This window comes from Mytilus californianus, unplaced genomic scaffold (assembly GCF_021869535.1).
Source record: "Mytilus californianus isolate M0D057914Y unplaced genomic scaffold, xbMytCali1.0.p SCAF_1, whole genome shotgun sequence".
NCBI classification, from domain to species: domain Eukaryota; kingdom Metazoa; phylum Mollusca; class Bivalvia; order Mytilida; family Mytilidae; genus Mytilus; species Mytilus californianus.
Genome location: NW_026262581.1, coordinates 36451148 through 36466532, shown reverse-complemented (window position 1 = coordinate 36466532; position 15385 = coordinate 36451148). Strand labels below are relative to the sequence as shown.

The following is a 15385-nucleotide window of genomic DNA, read 5'->3' as shown; positions in this document are numbered from 1 at the left end:
CCAATGTAGAAGACACTGACCAGAGGTAATTTATTTTGTTTACCATGTACAGTAGTAGTATTACAATAAAATGCTTCTCAGCGCAGCCTGATACGACCGCAGAGGTCATATCCCTGAACAGTTGGTACAAATTTGGACACAATATTCAAGCTTGATACTGTCTGAAATTTGATAGTGATAAAAATTTTTACATAATATAGATTTCTGACACAAAATAAATGTGGTCAAAGATCTTACAAATCTATTGCGCAATACTGTGCAATTGAAGATTTCTTCTTGAAACTTTTCAAAAATTCAAAATTTGTGAAAAATTTTGAAAAAAAAATATGAATCCTCTAAAAAAAATTGGAAAAAAAAATCCCCCCGCCCAACTTTTTGAAACCCCCCGTGGAGCAAAAACCCCAAAACTTGATCCCAGCCTTTCCTTTGTAGTATGGAACCTTGTAGTACAATTTTAGAGAGATCCATACATTTAAACACAAGTTCTAGTCTGGAAACTAGAAAAATGCTTGTTTTTGGCCCTTTTTTGGTCCCTAATTCCTACATATTAGGGCAATTAACTCCAAACTCAACCCTAGCCTTCCCTTTGTGATATGGAACATTTTAATCTTAATTCCTAAACTGTTGGCCCCATAACCCCTAAAATAAATCCTAACCTTTTACTTGTGGTATTAAACATTGTCGTACAATTTCAGAGCAATCGAAATACTTATACACAAGTTATTATCCTGAAACTAGAAAAATGCTTGTTTTGGGCCCCTTTTGGGCCCTTAATTCCAAAACGGTTAGGACCATCATCCCCAAAATCAATCCCAACCTTCCTTTTGTAGTATTGAACCTCCTTAAAAAATTTCATAGAGATCCATTCACTTAAACTAAAGTTATTGTCCGGAAACCAATGTGTCTTCGGACGACGACATCATACCATTATACGATCCCAAAAATTTTTTGCGGTCGTATAAAAACTTTACATTAGAAATTTGATCATTACCCAGTTCCTTCTTTTCCATTGATTGTGTTTACTAATGCTGTCAATTTATCTGTGTTGACTGCCTGTAAAATATAAACCAATATATACACCATATTTACTTGTCTGGAACTACAGATTTGTGAATTATTCTAAAGGAGTGTGCAGGTGTCACTGTGAAAGGGAATTTATTTACTATTAAATTCACAATGAAGGTTTTAAATATTAATGATGTATTTCAAAACTACTGCAGAAGTATACTTCTAGGGAATTTTTCAATAACGCTTGACTAAATATATCAATAGTTGCATCTCTAAACAAGGATCTAAAACCTAGGTCTTTTTTTTTGTATCTAAGTTCATCCATTATGATCTTTGCAATTTTGTTCCAATGACTTAATTTTTCTTTTATGCATTATTTTTTTTCTTAAAACACATGGTTGCATATAGCTGTTTTCTTGTTTTGTTTAGTTTGTTTTTGTATTTTTTAAATAAAATGCTCCGCAGGGCGCAGCTTGATACGACCGCAGAGGTCGAACCCTGAACAGTTGGGGGAAGTATGGACACAACATTCAAGCTTGATACAGCTTTGGATTTGGATTGTGATTAAATATTTGACACAGCATAGGTTTCTAACACAGATTGAATGTGGTCTAAGAACTTAAAAATTTTAAATTGGACATTCACCTATTATGGTCCAATATCCAAAATCTAAATACATGGTTAGATTCAGCATATCAAAGAACCCCAAGAATTCAATTTTTGATGAAATCAAACAAAGTTTAATTTTGGACCCTTTTGACCTCAATGTGGACAAAGTTGATAACGGGGCCCAAAAATCAAAAATCTAAATACATGGTTAGATTCAGCATATCAAAGAACCCCATATATTCAATTTTTGTTGAAATCAAACAAAGTTTAATTTTGGACCCCGATTTGGACCAACTTGAAAACTGGGCCCATAATCAAAAATCTAAATACATGTTTAGATTCAGCTTTTCAAAGAACCCTAAGAATTCAATTTTTGTTAAAATCAAACTAAGTTTAATTTTGGACCCTTTGGACCTTAATGTAGACCAATTTGAAAACGGAACCAAAATTTAAGAATCTAAATACACAGTTAGATTCGGCATATCAAAGAACCCCAATAATTCAATTTTTGATGAAATCAAACAAAGTTTAATTTTGGACCCTTTGGACCTCAATGTGGACCAATTTAAAAACGGGGCCCAAAATCCAAAAACTAAATACACGGTTAGATTCAGCATATTAAAGAACCCCATGAAATCAAGAATAAAACCCCATTGAAATTGGTCAAGAAATAAGCAATTTATAGGAAGTATCTTCTTTTGCACAATCCTGTGCTATTAAATATTTCTTGCTATTGCGCAATACTGTACAATTGACAATTTCTTGCTATTGCGCAATATTGTGCTATTGGATATTTCTTGCTATTGCGCAATACTGTGCAATTGAAGATTTCTTGCTATTGCGCAATACTGTGCAATTGAAGATTTCTTGCTATTGTGCAATACTGTGCAATTGAAAATTTCTTGCTATTGCACAATACTTATTATATAATAATTTACACATCCTGTTTGGTGTGTATCTCCTACCATATCATTATTATTTGATTTTAAATATAAATCAGAAATAACCAACTTAAAATGGAAAATTTTAAAAGAAACAAAAAAGGAAAAAAAGAAAAAAAAGGAAAAAAAAAATAAATCCCCCCCCAAAATTTTTTGAACCCCCATTATGATTCATCACCCCCAAACTCAATCCCAGCCTTCCCTTTGTGGTATGGTACCTTGCAGTACAATTTCAGAGAGATCCATACACTTGAACACAAGTTATTGTCTGGAAACTAGAAAAAAATGTGTTTTTTGGCCCCTTTTTGGCCCCTAATTCCTAAACGTTTAGGGCAATTACCCCCAAACTCAAACCCAGCTTTCCCTTTGTGATATGGAACCTTGTATTACAATTTCAGAAAGATCCATACACTTACACACAAGTTATTGTCATGAAACTAGAAAAATGCTTGTTTTTTGCCCCTTTTTTGGCCCCTAATTCCTAAAATTTGGAGGCAATTACCCCCAAAATCAATCCCAGCATTCCTTTAGTGATATGGAACCTTGTGGTACAATGTCAGAGAGATCCATACACTAACACACAAGTTATGTCTGGAAGTTACAAAAATGCTTATTTTTGGCCCCTTTTTGGCCCCTAATTCCTTTACTGTTATTACCATAACCCCCAAAATCAATCCCAACCTTCTTTTTGTGGTATTGAACCTTGTGGTAAAATTTCATAAAGATCCATTCACTTAAACTAAAGTTAGAGTGCGAAAACCAATGTGTCTTCGGACGACGCCGGACGACGACGACGACGACGACGCCGACGCCGGACGACGACGACGCCAACGTCATACCAATATACGACCACAAAATTTTTTTGCGGTCGTATAAAAACCATCAGGGGATTTCCCTTGTTCCATTTTATTAGTATAATACAATGGTCTCAGGCCATCTCATTTTGTGTATATGTCCCTAGGTTATCCCCTTAAAGGACCAGTTGAACAAAATGACCTGATATCATATTGTTTGTTGTATACATTAGTTGATAAAATGATAGTATATAAATGTAGAAGACAATGACCCAATGTCACCCCGTGGTATAGGATAGTTGCAATACAATAACAATGGACCACCTTCCCTTTTCTATGATAATTTTATTAAATGCATACCCCTTTGTATAATGAATAACACAACGACTCAGTCATCCCCCTTATTTCTTTACTAGGTAGTGAAACTCACAGCATATGACATGTTGGTTTGTTTATAATTTATAGTAAGTCTAGGCAAAGTGGATGATCTCGAACAGTTGTGTCTACATTAATTGCAATGGAGATGACAAAAGTTATTGTGTTCAGCATTTTATACAAAAGGGGCTGGTCGTGGTTTCTTGTATTTTAAACACAAAGTATATAAAGGATTTTACATTTTCTACTCTATTCAAGCTGATTATTTTCAAACCCCTTCAACTTACAATCAAAGGGTATCGGTAATTTCATTTCCATATCCCTGATACAAGTGTACCAGATATAACATAGTCATCAAATATCTTTTCAAACGGTTTATGCCATTCTATCTATGGCTTATGATCTCTTGAATAATTAGCGGTTATAAAACGAAATTAGAATTGTCATGCATATTTAGTCTGGATTACATATACACATGTATCTATGGCGTAGACTTTTTCGTTGAGAATTGACCTAAGGTCGATTTTTTCGGGACGTTTTGAGAACGTGCAAAATAAAATGCTCAGAATGACTCGACAGCATGAAACATAATCAAATGTAAATACATCAGGGAAAAAAATTGAAAGTGAGTATTTGTGAATTAAAAAAATTAACTGGTGACTGGTAATTGGCGGTTTTCAAAGGAAAAGAGGCTCTTAGCAGATTTATTGTTTATTGTCCATCCAATAAACTAAAGTCCAAACCATGATGTCAGCTGAATGGAATGGCGTTTCAACCCCAATGATACTTGAGATTATTGAAAGAATTGAATTTGATTTTTCCAATTTTAATTAATTTTCAGGACGAATATGGTACAGCAGCATATAAAACAGTTGAATTAGACACTTATTTAGATGACGCGCCAATCCAACACAGAGAAGTTCAAGGCCATGAGTCAGAATTGTTCAGATCATACTTCAAAACTATCACGTAAGTTATTTTGAGTACCCGCCAAAATTATATACTTCTTAAAAAAAGTTTTGAATCACCTTGTATTTCATGTTCTAAAATTATGCTTGGATAAGAGACAAAAATAAACTTTGGGCTTAATGCATGGAAACTATTGTCTCTTTCGTTGTTAAAGGGAAATTAACCCGATATTGTGGAACGGCGGGCATAAAGTCATCTGAACAAATTCATAAAAATGCTTAGAAATATACGGCCCACAAAAACGAATTAAAAACAGTAACAATTTTACCTGTACGGGTTTTAAACTTTTAAGAATAATTAAGCCCCGTCAAATGTCTAAAGCATGTCAAGAGAACATGTCTGGCATCAGTGAATGTCTTCTTCCTATAGAACAAAAACACTACAATGTAATGTAAGGTGGACAAAATGAAAAGTTTAAAACTTATTTCGCGGCCCAATTAAGCATTTTTTAAAAAGTTTAACAAACTCTACAAAATATCAAGGTAAAAAAAAACGTTAAAAGTCATATAAAACGAGTTTAAATTTCTTTAAATTTTAATGTTATCGAAATTATTGAACCAATGTATGCATATATACTAAACTAAGTCCTGTGTGCACATTTTTATAATTATTACGAATCTATAACGTATTAGCGACAAATAATATTTCATTCAGTGATTGTTGATATCAAGCTAATTAACTTTTCGAGTTAGTTGCCGAAGTTTACCGGATCGTGACATTGATAAACAATCAACATAAAGCACGTGGAGCTCGTGACAAATAAGTGAAGTGAAAGGGCCATGGTATTTGTTTTTTTTTTACATTTTACATGCGTTCCCATTTTTTACTTAAATTTTTCCTAAACAGTTGTTAAATGGTTTGTTGTATTAGATTTGTTCTTTCATAGTCAGTTATTGCTGTTTACTTTGCAGTAATAACACTATATTATTTATTGTTGAACTCTAAATATCACGTTTTGTTGTGAGTTAATGTCTCAATGTCTCAATGATGTATACCCGATATCTTCTTTTATTCATGCAATTCTGAACAGTTGCTATACTTCCTTGCAATTGGAGGTTTTTGACGAGCCTGCGAAATAAATTTCGCGAAAGCGAGACCTAGCAATCCTAGATTTAGCATTCGGCGTTGGCGTCGGCGGCGTCAACATTTAGGTTCAGTCTGTGGTTAAAGCTTTCAAAATTTTAATAACTTTCTTAAACTATCCTGGATTTGTACCAAACTTGGACAGACTTGTTTATGATCAAAAGCTAGTATCTAGAAGGAAATTTGGTAAAAATTTGTTTCCTGTTTTTCCGTATATTACTTATAAATGGACTTAGTTTTATTCCAGTTAACATTACGTAGTCTGCAGTTAAAGTTTTTAAACATTTATTAGATTCATAAACCTTTTTTCCCCATTTTTGTTGAGCCTGCGACTAACAGCAAAAGTAGGCGAGACACTGGGTTCCGCGAAAGGCAGTGTCTGCGCGTACCCGCATGCGGGTACGAATAGTCAAATTGCCATTCATAGGCTACGCGTACCCACATCCGGTTTTATAATAAAATGCCATCGGATCGGGAATGAAACGTGAAATATATACGGAAAGTATCGATAATATGGGGATTTCGTGTAGAACGAGTGAAGAGTATGAAAAATAATATTTTCAAATTGTATTTATTAGATAATGATACATAATTAACATTGCACACTGATGGAAAATGAAACTGTACAGTCCCTGTAAAAGAAAAACATGATAAAAATTAATACTATTATAAAATGTAAATGCAAATCTAAAGAATAAAATTTTACTGATTTTGAAAAATACCCATATGAGATTTAAAAATAATCTTTTAGTAAAATATAAAAAAGAAACTGAAATTTTCAAATATCTTAAATGACTAAAATTAAAGCTTGGGTGTCTATATAAAAATTAAAGAAGCAAGTAATAATGTCAAATTAAACCAATTATAAAAGATTCATGTAACTAATTAAGACTTGGAACAAATTTTACATATCCAATATGATTGTTTTGGCACATATTTCAACCCTGCACATTTCAAATGTTGCCAGTCCAAACAACAATCACAGGCCAAAGAGTCCTGATCATGTAGGTTTTTTTTACATTTGATACATATCCATTTGCACGATTCTCTTCTTTCGTTGATCCGAATTTTAAGTTGTTTCCACGCTTCAGAGGTAAAATATTTTTTGATGCGCTGAAGGTTTACATTTTCGTCAAATATTTTGTTATTTATTAACGAAGCATCTAGAAGATTATTGGCATCGGCCTGTGTTTTATCAGAAATAATGTCATCAAGTGTGCCGTTTTCGTCCCTCAGAATCCATGATAGAATCGCTGAAAAAAAAAAGTACATTATATAATTGTTTCATTACATTTAATAGTCAATTTGTAAATAATGGAATATAATGTTATGCCTATTCCATTTTGCTTACCCTTCTCCTTTTCCTTAGGTGCTCTTTTGAGAAAAGGTATGACTCTTGATGATCTTTTTTTTGGTAAACCAATTACAGTAACTTCTGCCCCCTTAGGCCGTCCCCTTTTCACTATCTTTGGGGGTAACCGCAAATTGAATCCTGGAATTAAAAATAACAATAGAATAAATTAATAGGTTCTTTCAGCTTAAATCAAGGCATGCCTTAAATTAAATACGTTTCAGACACCACGATTATGAGAACAATGCTTACCAATATCTTCAATTAAATCTGGTCTAGCCTCGTCTACATGTTCCCGATGGGTTTCCTGATTTAGTTCATCGCTGGGATTCTGTCTACTTACGAATTTTTTAGACATCAATAACTTTGTCAAACCTACATGGAATTTTATGAAATTTAGAAAGATGCTTGTTTATGACTAAAATACAGTACCCAGAGCAAAATTTTGAATATATTTATTATCATTTTCCCGTCTTTTACTGACAAGTACCGATTATCAAGTTGTCTGCATATTGATATCGTAAAATATCAGCTGCGAGTCACAATATGAAGCTTTTTGTCGAGTGAGCACAGTGAACGAGATCAAAAAGTCTTTATATTGTGTCGAGCAGCTGATATTTTACAATATAAATATGCTGACAACCAGATAATCGATTTATCGGGTTGTATTGCGTATTTTGCAAGATAGAAACGAGTGTTTTCTTTGTTTCACCAGCAAACCGGAAGATGACGTGATAAGTTCGGGTCAAATTTATCAACGTCGGTTCATATATTATGACGTCGGTGATGTGTCCGGGTCAAAGTTATTAAGGCTGGGTCAACGTATTTGGCGTCACAAAGCCGTGATATGCAATTTTATTAAGTGCAAGTCTCACAGAAAACCATGCAAAATGGTTCGAAAGTACTTTTTTCAAAAACAAATGAAATCTTTACCAGATAGTACATATGGATAGGTAAAATGAAAACACATAATATTTTTCTAAAATTTATTAGAAAAAAAAAATTATGAGGAGGTGAAACTTTACATGTCATTTTACATATGCAAATAGCCAAAAAATCATAATTTTCACCATTTTTGACCTTAAATATTTTTTTATCAGTAAGAATAATGCATTTTTCTATTGATATTTCCAGAAGAACTACATTTAATGATTCATTCCATAAAATTTTTTTTTCTTATCTTAAACAACATTCTGTCAAAATAATTTCAAAATCTCTATGTAAAGGCACTTTGCTCATAGAGCTAAAATGGCATGAAATGAAACAAGCGTATCTCCATAAATGATGAAAATAAATCAAAATCAAAAGACTTTCTATAAACCTTAACTTAAGTCTTATAACATATAAAAAATCCACCCACGGCAAATAATCATGAGTTAAAGGAAAATTTTTCAAAATTTGGGTACATGTGTACTTAAACGATTTTCATCAAATTGGCATAATAAGCTGTGATATCTGTAAAATGCATATACTTCGCACATGTAATCCTTTTAAATTGCTTATATGTAAGATTTTCTTGTTAAAAAGGGGGCTGTAGTTGGTTAAATAAAAGTATCTTGAAAATTTAAATGAAAGGAGATGGGGCAATTAGGGCCATTCTTGGCCATTTTTCATATAAAATATGAACTTTTGAATTTAGATTTCTTTCTTTGACTGTTTAAAAGTTGAGGTTATGGAAAATAAAAAACAATAAGCTTTTAACCCATGAGGTCATAATTTAAGCAGTCATAATGTCACAGAAACAGCCACTTTACCAGTTTTTAGGCAAATTTGGAGATTTTGGTCATTTTCCCTTGTTTTTGGACAGGTACATATAGAGCACATGTGTGAATAAACTGCATAATTTTAGATAATGTTTGTTTATATTATTAACACACTTCAAGTTATCATACTCTTGTTTTTTTTTCATATGAACAATGTTTCTAATTGAAATAATGCTTATTTGAACACTTTCTTTGAAAAATCGGAATTTAAAAATAAATTAATTTTGCTAATTTTGATTTAAAAATCTTTGTAAATCATGTAAATGGTCAGTATATTAAAAAGATATTATAGCTTACATTTTGCCCATACCTAACAATTATTCTCAGCAGAAATCAATTTAATTTGAAACACTGCAAATCAGTAAACCAGAAATAGCCCCTAGAGCATCCCACCTTTAATGCAAGTTTGAGTAAAAAAATATACAAAGAAAGGGAGAGTCTTGTCTTTTTAAAAATGTAAGACATCATATAAAAGTACTGAAATGTCTGAAAGTCTTAAGAACAGGATAGTTTAATAAAAAGGATCCTTTATATAATTCTTAAAACAAAGTAAGGGTGTACAGTTAACAAGCTTTACCCATAAGACACCAAAATTACAAACTTATTTTGTATGGGGTATTTTGCGACATTGTATTGTACAGTTATTTCTCACATATCGACAGATCATAGGATCAACAATTAATCTAAGTTTCTTTTCCTGTGAATATACATGTTGTTTATATAACATTGACATTGATATTATAATAGAAACTGACAAATTTTAACAAGCTCCAATACCCCATGCCCCCACATTATCAAGTTGTCACTGGACAAACAAAATGTGACCAAATTTCTAAGTTAAAAGACTCATTTCTCCTACAAAAGACAACTAATAAAATATTGCTGTGGATATGCACATCCTCATAGTCTATTTTCAAACGCTTCATAAAATTCTGTCACGATGACAAAATGTTGCAGTAGTACATCATGGCCACAAATTCAAAAGGGCAACTGAAAGCAAAAATATTGAATTCTAATTTCCTATCAATATGCATATCTACATTGTATTATGTAATTATCTACAAAGTTAAATCAAATTATGTTGTGTGGTTTCAGAGGACTATTGCATAAGTGTATATAAGGCTAAAAATTCCAAGTTCAAAAGGGCATAACTCCTAGTAAAAATTACTGAATCATTATTTCCTGTAGTTTGTTCTTATCATCTATGAAGGTTTGTAGTGCTGACTGAAAAGAACAGGACTGAAAGATAAGGCAGACTGGTGGATGAATAACATTTTACCCATTCAAATTCTTGTGTACTGTATTATAATTGACATGTATTATAATGATAACTTTATATTGCTTTTGGTCAGATAAAGTTAAAACCTATGTGACACTACATGTTAACAGCCGTGTATACTTCATCTACAAAATTTTCAACATTTTCATTATATGTATTTGCATCTATAATTGCAACAGCTTCATACAGTTTTTCATCTTGTTCCACATTTTCTTCAATTTCTCTCAATTCAATGGACTGAACAACAGCACTATTATCAGTTATAGAATTAGAACTTATAGTTCCTGATTTTAGTTTAGTCACTAGTGTTGCAAAGTAGCCTTTAATTTGCGTAGGATTCAGCCATTCCTCCATCTTAAACAATCTTTCTCCGTTTTCATCACATGATTTTCTGAGTTCATCTGACAGAGCAAAATAATTTGGCCGTTTCCCAGTTTTCTCACAATTAAAACATATCTCATTTAAATAGGATTTAACTTTTGGTGAAAAGCGAATATTTGTTCTTTTGCCTTTTAGAGCCCATCCCTTATTTATCATATTACTAGTTGCATTTGACTGCTTAGCTGCACTCACGGTTTGAATCAAATTTATTTGTGTATCCTGAACAGATTCAGAAATAGAAGCATATACTTCAACTGCAGTATCTAATCCAGATTTGTTTGTTCTATATGAATGATTTCCGACAAGAATATGCTTTTCCAGATTTGTTGCTCTAGCAAAAGTTTTATTACAGGAAATATCAGGACAACAGAAAAAGTTTACATTTTGATTGTCAGATGCATAGGTGGTTTCATCTTCTGGAATAGCTGATGGTTCATTTGCTGTGTGTTGTGCTGTTTTGGGATATGAAACCTTCCCGGCTGTTTGAATACCTGTAAAAGGTTCATGGACCTGAAACATTAAATATATATATATTATATATTGTCAAAAATTTGTTGAACAAAATATTTCATGTATAATAATATTATTCTGAATGTAATTTTAGGCAAAAAATCCCCTACCACTACCAGTCACAGTGTAAAACTCCAACTTGATTTGTAAATCACCGTCGTACATGCTCTCAGTTATAATATATATATAATAATAATAAATGTTGCTTGGCCAATCACCAATTAAGATTGATGTTTTAATTAGATATAAAGGGTGACATGCAAAGGTATTTTTTTTCAAGATGAAAAAGGTCGATCATTAGGTTGAGGTGAGTAATCAAGTGTACTTTCTATGATCATCACTGAGGATACATTTTTTTTATGTCTCACTTTGGAATCGATTGTTAATGCTAGTTCATAAATGTTCTATGTGATGTACATTTATGGCAAACCGTTTTACTATTTATTTAATCTTCAAGATATCTCATATAATATATCAGATAACTTTTATTATGTAGTTTTATAATAAAGTTTATAAGATATCTTATAAATTTAAAATTATATGAAATATCTCATATATTTAAGATATCTTATATATTATTATATGAGATATCTTATATATTTTATGAGATATCTTATATATTATATGAGATATCTTATATATTACATATGAGATATCTTATACAATTTATAAGATATCTTGTATAATTTTCTTCATAAGATATCTTATATTATACATGAGATATATATCTTATACAATTTATAAGATTCTCGTATAACTTTCTTCATAAGATATCGTATAAACTAGATACATAAGATATCTTGTATATTATATGAGATATCTCATAAAGTTAATTATAAAGTTATCTTATAAATATATTTTTTAGAAGATATATTATATACTTTATCATATCCTTTTAAATTTATAAGATAACTTATATAGTATATAAGGTTTCTCATATAATAGTTTATAAAATATCTCATATAATTTTTATAATACCTTAAAAATTATACAAGATATCTTATAACTTATAAGAGATAACTTATAAAATATATAATATATCTTATAAACTATATTTAATATCTTTAAGTTATTAACTATATGATATATTTTATAAAGTTTATAAGATATCTTGAATTTAGTAAAATGTCTTGCCTTTTACCATGAAAGTCCATGATTATTTAGCACATAATTTGTTGGTAGATATATAATTTTGTTTAATCCAGGAATAATTTGGAAAACATTACAGAAGTTAATTTTTTTTTTCAGTGCACCTTTTTTGTATAATTTTTAATTAAATCTAATTCTAACACTTACCTCCAGATTAAACACCCTTTCTGTAGAAAGGTTTTGGTCAGATATTCCTGATGTTTGTATAAGCTGTCCAGAACCAACTTGATAGGCCTTTCTTGCAACAATTCCAATTTCAGTGAAAGCAAAATTGTTCAATACACTAATCCCAGGAATTTTACTTTTAATCTTAGGCTCAGATGCCTGGTCAATAGAAACAACACAAACATTTGTTCCTTTAACACCTCCATAGCTTTCAGGGGCTTTTTTCATGTCTCCTGCATTTAGAACACTGTGTCCTTCATTTGCATACCTGTATATGTGCAACCTTGAGGACCCTGTTTTACTGTCACACAGGTCTTTCCCTGATTGAGCCTCACTAAAGTTGTATTCTTTGATTCTTATTGGGAAGGCTGAGTTATTCTGCTGGATGAAGCTTAAAAGGTTCACACAGTGGTAGCATGCAGCATTATCACTTTTGAGATAAATTTCTTCCAGAGACTGATTCTTACACTTGAGTTGTTCCAGCAAATGGAGCAAAATATTTGCAATAGAAAACCAGCCTTGTGTCCCATTTTCAAGTATGTGAATGTAACAGTTGAGATCTAACTCATCTGATGATGCTGACCTTGTAACTGAACATGAAATATGCCAACTAAGACCTTTCTTTCCGAAAAATTCTGACTGAGTCTCACGGAATTGTACAGGCAAAAACTTCATTGCCCAATCCATAATGATCAAACTCTGATTAGGTGTTAAATTCTTCAAAATATCATTTCTAGCAGCATCTTGATGCACAGTTCTTAATAGGTGCCTTTTCCATTCCAATAAATTCTTTGTTGCACTGTTAAGATCAAAGTCAATATCATCTTGTACCGATTCGTTTACTTGAACTTTAGAAAGCTCTGTTGTAATTAGGCCAAGCACATTGTCAACAAGACTGCATTTATCACAATTAGCATCATGCTGATGTTCACAACTAGAAGCAAATCCAGGAATTGAAGGGTCACTTAAAGAGTATGCAGTGCAGTGATCTGTACAACCATCTAGTTTATTCAATTGCATTTTGTACTAAATTTCAAAAACTGGTTAATTACATGCAAACTGTCTTTCAATTTTTCCACACTTTCATGACTTATACCAAATGTCTCAAGTTTTGTCACCAGTTTAAGCAATGTGTCAATTGCTCCCATTCCACCAGAAGTTGTATTGTCAAGACCTTGTAAAGCTTTTTGTTTAGATGCTGCACATACTTTGAGAATTCTGTACAATGTTGGTCTGCTGTATGATTCCAAGTTATTTTCTTCACAATAATTTTGGTAGTTACTTATAATTCTTGCATTTATTACATTTCTTATTACTCTAGGAATTTCCATTTTTTCATTAGTTGATAACTTTAACATAGTTTGTCCAAAACCAATAATGGTAGAATATAATGGATTCATAACGATTTCAATGAAATGTGTTACTCTTGGCTTTGTTAATTTAGTTTGGTAAATTTTGGGTGGATTAACAAGGTTTCCTGCCCCAACAACTAATGAATGTTTTCTAGCACCATCAATTTTTGCCACAGATAATCCAGGGATCAATTTTTGAAGTTCTAGTTTGGTAAATTTGTTAACAATTAGAGAAAGAATTTGAATCTGTGTTCTTGAGTTACTAGCATTGTGGAAAGCATCAATTATGCATCTAGTAGTGGAATCAATGGAAACCGCTTTTTGCTGTAAATTATCTAATAGCACATCCTCTTGTCCAGGTGCAATCACATTTAAAATCAACCTAATTGACTCCTGTGTCTTTTTCAAATAATATGACCTTGAACTTTTACTAAGTGTATTCCATGGTTTTGACAATTGGCAATTAAGAGGTTCAAATGAATGTGATAACATTTTCATAGCTGCATTAAATCTGTCTTTGGTGGTCATTTGTGTTTCAAGCCAGTCCTGGCTTGACATTGTTGTTGCTTGTGAGGATAGCTCAGAAAATCCTTCAAATGTGTCTGCAAAAAAGAATTACCAAATTAAATGAGAAGAAAGATCCAATATATCTGTGACATTAATAGTTCAGTGACTGTGTTAATTATTTCATGGTACTTACAAACTAAAGGCTCTAAAGAGCTGTGTCGCTCACCTTGGTCTATGTGCATATTAAACAAAGGACACACATTATAGACAAGAATAGAATTCATGACAAAATTCTCTGTTTTGGTGATTGTTTGTAGGTCTTAATTTACTGACCATTCTTGCTGTTTACAATTATCTCTATTTGTAATGAACTTGGCCCAGTAGTTTCAGAGAAATATACTTTATTTTAGCCCATGTTCTATTTTAAGCTCAAAGGCGGCCATCTTGGTTGTTGAGCAGGGTCATTGGATACATTTTTTAAACTAGATACCCTAAGGATGATTTAGGCCAAATTTGGTTTTATTTTGCCCAGAAGTTTCAGAGGAGAAGATTTTTGTAAAATATTACAAAATATTATAATTGACTTTAAAGGGCAATAACTCTTTATGGGGTTAATTGACAATTTTGTACATGTTGACTTATTTGTAGATCAGATCTTACTTTGCTGAACAATTTTGCTGGTTACAGTTTATCTCTAGCTATTATAATATTCAAGATAATAAACAAAAGCTGCAAAATTACTGTAAACTTACCAATTTGGGGGCAGCAACCTAACAACTGGTTGTCTGATGGATGTGATAATATAACGACATATAGATCTTGACCCAACAAACATTTTTATCTATGTTAGATTTGCTCTCAATGCTTTAGTTTCAGAGATATAAGCCCAAAACTGATTTTACCCCCATGTTCTATTTTTAGCCATAGCAGCCATCTTGGTTGATGGGCGGGGTCATCTGATACATTTTCTAAACTAGATACCCGAAGAATGATTTAAACCAAGTTTGGTTTTATTTGGCCCAGTAGTTTCAGAGAAGAAGAATTTTTGTAAAAGCTAACAGACGACGGATGCCAAGTAATAAGTAAAGCTCACTTGGCCCTTTTGGGCCAGGTGAATTAAAAAGTGGAAGTGATTAAAAAAATAAATCA

The 15385-nt window shown here is 31.9% G+C and overlaps 2 protein-coding genes and 1 long non-coding RNA gene across 3 annotated transcripts in view; 1 reads left to right on the top strand and 2 right to left on the bottom strand.

The window, feature by feature from the left end:
• Window positions 1-15385, top strand: part of LOC127702512 (gelsolin-like protein 2) — a 49297-nt gene that overhangs the window by 14728 nt on the left and 19184 nt on the right. The window contains exon 7 of the mRNA XM_052206730.1: window positions 4569-4696. Coding sequence (XP_052062690.1) covers window positions 4569-4696 — 128 coding nt within the window. The remainder of the gene's footprint in view (window positions 1-4568; window positions 4697-15385) is intronic.
• Window positions 6089-15385, bottom strand: part of LOC127703813 (uncharacterized) — a 34588-nt gene continuing 25291 nt past the window's right edge. Inside the window, exons 2-3 of the long non-coding RNA XR_007983059.1 lie at window positions 7131-7271; window positions 6089-7032 (exon numbers count right to left, since the gene is read on the bottom strand). This is a non-coding gene — a long non-coding RNA (uncharacterized LOC127703813). The remainder of the gene's footprint in view (window positions 7033-7130; window positions 7272-15385) is intronic.
• On the bottom strand, window positions 10152-12735 carry LOC127702582 (uncharacterized). The gene is made up of 2 exons (XM_052206849.1): window positions 12360-12735; window positions 10152-11063 (listed from the first exon to the last, which is right to left on the bottom strand). The coding sequence occupies exons 1-2, from the start codon at window positions 12603-12605 to the stop codon at window positions 10269-10271; spliced, it is 1041 nt and encodes a 346-aa protein (XP_052062809.1). The 5' UTR covers window positions 12606-12735; the 3' UTR covers window positions 10152-10268.